At 46.8% G+C, this 6,732-nt stretch overlaps 1 protein-coding gene across 1 annotated transcript in view; it reads right to left on the reverse strand.

Moving 5' to 3' along the window:
• The window catches only part of Pcp4 (Purkinje cell protein 4), a 52,196-nt gene extending 49,125 nt beyond the window's left edge, over nucleotides 1–3,071 (reverse strand). The window contains exon 1 of the mRNA XM_074072620.1: nucleotides 2,922–3,071. Within this exon, the coding sequence (XP_073928721.1) occupies nucleotides 2,922–2,930 (9 nt within the window). The 5' untranslated portion in view covers nucleotides 2,931–3,071. The remainder of the gene's footprint in view (nucleotides 1–2,921) is intronic.
• Between the last annotated feature and the right edge of the window lie 3,661 nt (nucleotides 3,072–6,732).

Here is a 6,732-nt window from a genome sequence, read left to right on the forward strand (position 1 = left end):
TGAATTAGTTCTTTTGAGAAGCAAACACCGAACTGAGAACCTGGAACTGGTTGTTGTTGTTCTGGGACTATTTATTTTTTTAGGTGACTAAAAGCACAAAGAGCTTTTTTCTTCTTGTACATGGTAAGTCCAACATCAAGAGATGAGAATGCATTTTATAAACTTAGACCTTGGTGGGTAGGATTTCTGACCTGACTAATAGACTTCAGCCTGCATTTTGATCCCAGCTAAATTATTTTCCAATTCATCTCATAGATTGCTTCAGGCACATCTGACACACTTTAATACTGAAATGTAAATTAGACACCCCCACAAACCTCCTCCATGCTCTCACATTGCCCTAAATTTGGACTTTATCTTCTTGCCATACTCAAGCTGCTCTTTTCAATCACATGTCATTGCCCCAAAATATGTTGGTACCTGGAATGAGAAACATGACATTGCAATGCAAAATCCTCCAGTTTAAAGCTCTGGGCTCAGTTTTCTCTTCTACTTCCCCCTTCAAGGCTCGACAATCCCCAAGTGCAGAGCTGGCCCCAGCAAACATCTGGCCCTTCATGGTCCTCTGTGCCCAGCCCTGCTATATGTACTGTCTCAAGGAACTAGCCAGTGAGCTTGGGCACTGAGTTCTCAGGGCAAGGCAGGAGCTGTTTACGCCCCCAGACCCAAATAAACCTTAGGTCAGGAAAGTCACAAAACCCATTGCTCTGGCCTTTTCACTTACTAGTCACAAATAAATGATCACCTGGAATCCACTCCTGCCTGAAAGCTATTCAATTCAGAAGCCATATTTAATTCTTCCAACTAAAGAAACCCTTTGCGAGAGGCAACCCAGGGCCCTCCCCAGCAAAGAGCTTCTGCTCCACTTTATTAATTGTTTTAAGCAGATTTAAGTTTTAGTCAAAGGACAAATTCCTTTGTCCCCAAGGAACACACACCCAGGGACTGGGAGAGCAGCCAGGATCTGAGGGTCAGCAGGCCAGGAATGCAGGAGAAGGGAGAGGAGCTCGAAGGACCCTGAGCAGGAAGCAGGATCTGCCTCTTGGGGGCTCTTATCCCCATTAAAGGAACTAATGCCAGTCACTCCCCTCAGGAAGTGCTGGGGGTGGAGTGGGGTAGGAAATGTGCAGCTGCCCTAATTACAGGCTCAGCAGAAAGGAGGCTGTGACCCAAATCATGAGGTGAGCTCTGGGACTTGGGCTCCACCTTAGAGACCCACAGGGTCTATTGAGTCCACAGAGCTGAGCACCTAGGAAGGTTCATGTGGACCACACTGGTCAAGAGCCTTAGCAGGACAGGGGTTATGGAGCCATAGTCCCAGGTAGGTAACTGGACCCAAGAGATGCCCCTGGGTCTAGGCTGGTCTCTAGATCCTTCCCTATGGGAAACTATCAAGTTGTATATAGAGAAAATCTAAACACAGCGATGTCCCCTTCTTGCTGAAGCTAGGTGAGCTGACCATGAACCGTTTCTGAAATCTTTGTAGAGCCCAATAGATAGTCCCTCCCCCAAGTGTGCAGGAAATGAGGACTTGTCCTCAATGCCCTTGTCTATTTCATAGCCCCAAATTCCTTCTCCTCAATACCCACTTCTTCCTGACCCTCCCTACACCCAGCTATGCAGAGAACCCCACGTGCACCTGTGGCCAAGTGCCCAGCACTGCAGCTGAGTCCTGGCTCTGCCAGTAGCTAGCTAGTGACCTTGAATCAATTAATCCATTTCTCTGAGCCTCAGTTTCCTCATCTGTCAATTGGGGATAATAATAGCACCTTCTCCCTTGGAGGTTGGAGATTCTCAGAAGACACTTGGATCACCTGGCCTTGATGCTCAGCACTTAAACCACGAGGTAAATGCTGGCTGTTGTGTTAGCTACGCTTCTGGGGTTGCCAGGAGACTTCCCATCTCCCACCCCACATCTGCCCTCCTCCACCTCAAACTCTTGGCTCCATCTCAAGTCCTGTTTCTAAATGTTATAGAGCTTTGCCTTTCTGCCTGTTGTGTTTGCATCCAAAGTCACCCACAGGAGAGATAAAAGCAAAGAGAAGACATTTTATATCTGAAGTTGTTAATTTTACTATAGACTGCCAAAAAAAAAAAAAAAAAGATCACCCATCTGTCAAACATATAACAAAAAGACAAGGAAGAGAAGAGACCTCTAAAACTAATTAAGTGCCAACTAAGAGATAATGAACATTGCTTTGGCTCAGTTTCTAATTGAATGAGGATGGCATTGTACGACCCTAAGTCTTCCTCATATGAGGGAACGAGATTATACTCCTTTTTAAAATATATGAGCTATCAGTTTGCCCCAGCCAAAGAGACTCTGTATATACATATTCAGAGAAAAGACTCTCAGTTTGAAATGAGCCTCTCTTCTGTCAATGTACCCTTGCATCTTAGAGCTACATGTCACCCACATGGGTTGTTCATGCCTCTACTATCTGTGTCTTTCCCTAATTAACTGCAAGTGTGGTTTGCACAGGCAAAGCTTGTGCAATGTTCCCTAGGCACGAATCCTCACCCAGCTTCCCCACATCTTCTAAGGCTGGGTTTCCCAAGTGACCTGCCTGATAACACTGCAAGGGTGTCCACCCAAGGAAAGACACCCACCCTGGAAGAAGCACAAATCTTCATGAGAGAAAAAAGCAATCAGCTTTCTCTTCTGAAGTGTAAAAGCAAAGTCACAATTAAATCAGAAGCCAAAAATCAAGTCCTTTCTCTTTCTAAGGCTAATTTGAAAAGTTGCAAACTTTGCCAATTTCTGCAATGCTATTCGAATCAAGATATCCCAATCGTCATCCTCAAAGCAAATAACTACAAGATTGATTTCCTGCTCTAATCCTGCATGATTTTTGAAACAAACCATGCAGCCCTGTCTCCTCGTTCTCAAGTTCCCCTGTACAAGTCAGGGCATCACTCACCTCACTCATGTTGGCCTGAACTCCGCAGCCCGGTCCCTGCTACTCAACACAGAGAGCTCTGCTCAGGGGTGGCTGTTCCACTGCTTGTGGCTTTTCTCTTAAAAAGAGCTGTCGGGTGGCATCATGTCCCCTGCGAGCCAATAAGATTCGTTCACCTGTCTGTATGCCTGCAGCCATCTGAGAGTGCAAGGAGCCACCTAGTGGAGCACACGAGAACAGCATCAGCAAGTCACTGGAAAGAGGGTGACAGAAAGGTAAGTTACAGAACACTGGGCCAAGGGGATGCCACTGGCGATTTATTGGAGATAAATCCTACACTTGGAGAACACACTTCAAACATCAGTGGAAAGGAGGTTTGCTCTTCTAAGGAAGAGGCACTCTGAAACCTCACGTGCTTGCTGTGTCCTATCCCTACTGGGTTTCCAGAACCTGTTTCCCTCCTGGCTCTTTGTGGCAGGACTCAGCCTCTAGAGTTTAACATTTCTACTCCTCTCTCCCATCACAATCCTGTTCCCCCAGCCTGGAAGAACATGCACAGACGGTGTCCAGCAGGACCATGACATGCATTTGGAGTGATGTGAGTGACCGATCACAGAGCAGATGTATTTACTCATGGTCATCACAGCTTCGCCAGTGTGGAAAAGAAGACTCAGCTCGGACTCTGGAGCTGGTTAGAGGTCCCCTTTAACTTCAGTTCTCTTCAGCCTTCCTGGGCAGAGGTGTGGTCCTTTCCCTCAATCCTAAACTCATGGGATCCTCAACCTCACAAGGGAGACACCTTGCATCTCATGTCTGAACCAGGGCTGGGTGGAAGTTAACAGGCTGGCAAGTCCATGCCACCTTCCCTAGTATCCCTTCCTCCCTGTGCACAGCAGGGACCACACCCTGCCCTGTCAATTATTTCTCTCCAATTCAGCTGTCAGCCTGAAAGCTGCCAGGCCTGCCATTACAACCACCCGCCACATGTCCCCACAGGCCACCAGGAGACTCAGGCTTCTGGAGAAGCCCTGGTCAGAGCCCTCATCCACCCACATGGACAGAAATGAGTGTGCACACAAAGCAGCAAGCCCGGGGCTTGCCAGGCTTCCTCCTGGCAACCATCTTCCTAACTCAGCCATGGCCTCTGTCCAGGGGTGTCATGTATGCCAACAGGGTCTTCCAAGGGGAAGAATGGTATGTAGACATTATGATTTGCAACACCTGCACATACAGGTGTCATCACATATGTGCACACTTTGTGTGAATGCAATGCTGTACAGTTATACTGCATATTCATGTGTTCTGACCACAAATCATTTGCAAACTAACAAACCCAGCATCCTCCTTACCCTCTCCCTCCTTTCCCCCTCCTGTCCCATTTCTTCCTTGTGAAGACCCAGGCAGGATGCCCTTAGGGTGACTGGAAGTGGGAGAGGAAGAAGAGGGCCTGACCTGTATACAACTACCCATGCTCTACAGCAGCTCAGAGGAAGGGAAGTTCACTTACCCATATTGGAAAAACCTCCAATTTCTTAGAAACAGAACCACTTGTTCCCAGAGATGCCTGTCCTGTTGGGATTTTAGCCCCTACGGCCTCAACTGAAGTGGATGACAGGATTCCCTAATGGCAACCTTCACAGGATTCCATGTGGGGATTTGCAGCTTAGGTTCTGTCAGAGGACACAAGCAAAGGAGACACAGAGAACAGCCTGCATCTGCTGAATAGATTTTGGAGTATTCCTGAATCCGTTTTGGGGGGTGGGAGAAATACTGGGGTTTGAACTTAGGCCCTCATGCTTGCTAGGCAGGCACTCTTACCACTTGAACCACTCCACCAGCCCTTTTATGTGATTTTTTTTTTTTTTTGGAGACAGGTTCTTGAAAACTATTTCCCCAGGCTGGCTTCAAACTGTGATCCTCCTGCTCTCTGCCTCCTGAGTAGCTAGGATTACAGGCGTGAGCCATTGGTGTCTGGCTCCTGACTTTTCTACTGACAAAAAGACGTGTGTAGGTTTGCAGCAGCCTGGAGCTGGTGAGCAGTAACAGTGGCTGGAACTCCAGACGCAGGACTGGGATCAGAGATGCCAGGCTGAGCTGTGGCTTAGCTGAGTAGGGTGTGTGATTGCTTGGGACAAAGCAGAGAGCTTACGAAAAGAAGAAGGGGGACATCATAGGCTCCCATTTTTAGGGTCTACTTGGTTACTGTTTACTTTTATTTCTGACCATCCCTCAGTATCCAAGGGAGATTCACTCCTGGATCCCCGGCGGATACCAAAAATCTATAGGTGGTCAAATTCCTTATGTAACAAAGCAAAGCATTTGCATACAGCCTCACTCATTCTCCTGTTGATGACTTATGACACCTAATCCAATGCCAATGCTATGCCAGTAGTTGTCATACTATATTGTGACCTAAAGAAGGAATGACAAGATAAAAGCTTGTACATGTTCAGGGTAGACAGAATTCTTTTTTAAGTATTTTTAATGTATAGTTAGTTGAAGCTGAGGATGGAGAAGCCATGGATATGGAGGGCTGACTCTGTGGTGTGTGTGTGTGTGTGTGTGTTCAATTTAACAGCTTCAACTGGACTTCTCCAGTTCCCAAACACTACGTTACATGGTACGTGGGGTCATGAGCCAAAATATTAGCACCTGAGTCCTGGACGTGAGGAATAGTTTGTACATGACCTTGGCAAAGTGTCTCCATTCCTGTGTGTCTAATACAGGAATATTAAAACCTGGCCTCTGTCAACCTCAGTAAAATAAATACAGTAAATATATTGAGCTGGGAAGTAAACCTGATGGAACTTCAGGAGAATTAGATATACGGCTTCACATATTAGATCTTGGGGAACACTTCTTCACCTTTGCTGAATTAAAATGTAGACCTGTGGATCTATAATTTAGGGAAAAGTATATGTAATAGAGGCAGATGGTTATCATCTTCTTGGGAGCACAAGCCTGCCTAAGGGCAGAGTTGGGATTTTTATAGGGATACTATACATTGGTGACTTAGGGCTTTCCATCAGACCTTCATGTCAAACACATCATTTGTATAGTTTCCTGGACATGAGTCAGGAAACTGTTCATCCCCTCCTGCTCATCCCCTCCTGCTTCATCCCCTGACATTTGCTGCTTCTGTTCATCATGCTTTGCAGCCCCTGGTACACACCATGTACATGCACAGCATTCTTAATTCATGAACTGCAAAGCTTCAGCGTGGACCAAGAACACAGTCTATCTCCCTGGAACAGAAACTGCAGCCCGGCTCAGCCTCTGTGGCTCCCCCTCTCCTTCCTGCCTTTGCTGCTCGCCAACCAACTTCCCAGTCTGGTCTCTGGGTATCTATGCAACTCCCAAGCCCCATCACACCTTCCCTAGTGGATGCACCCAGTCAGGGCCCCTGTCTTTGCTTCCTTATCTTCTTTCCTGCTACCTGAAACTTTACTGTTTCCTACAGGTTCCAGCCTTTTGCCAACCAGCTGGATGTCAGTGGGACCCAAGCCATAGGCTTTGTTGGTCTCTCCACAGACATGGAAATGCAGCATAATGCCATAAACCTCTCCTGCAAGCATTTCTTTGTTTTGATGGTGTGATAATAGGTGCATGTGTTTATTCAGGTTTGTCTCTCATTTTCTGAACTTGAAGGGGCACCGAGGCCCCTCTACCTGGTCACACTTTCATGTCCCATACCTGGCCTGGTACCCAGTACAGAGCGGACCCCAAAACATCTTTGAAATAAATAAATATGCCAGTGGTCACTAAACACAAAGGCTGCTGCAAGAAAGAAGGCTCTTTTGTTCTAGAAAATTAGACTTACTTTCCAAGGCCA

This window comes from Castor canadensis, chromosome 5 (genome assembly GCF_047511655.1).
Source record: "Castor canadensis chromosome 5, mCasCan1.hap1v2, whole genome shotgun sequence".
Classification (NCBI taxonomy): Eukaryota; Metazoa; Chordata; class Mammalia; order Rodentia; family Castoridae; genus Castor; species Castor canadensis.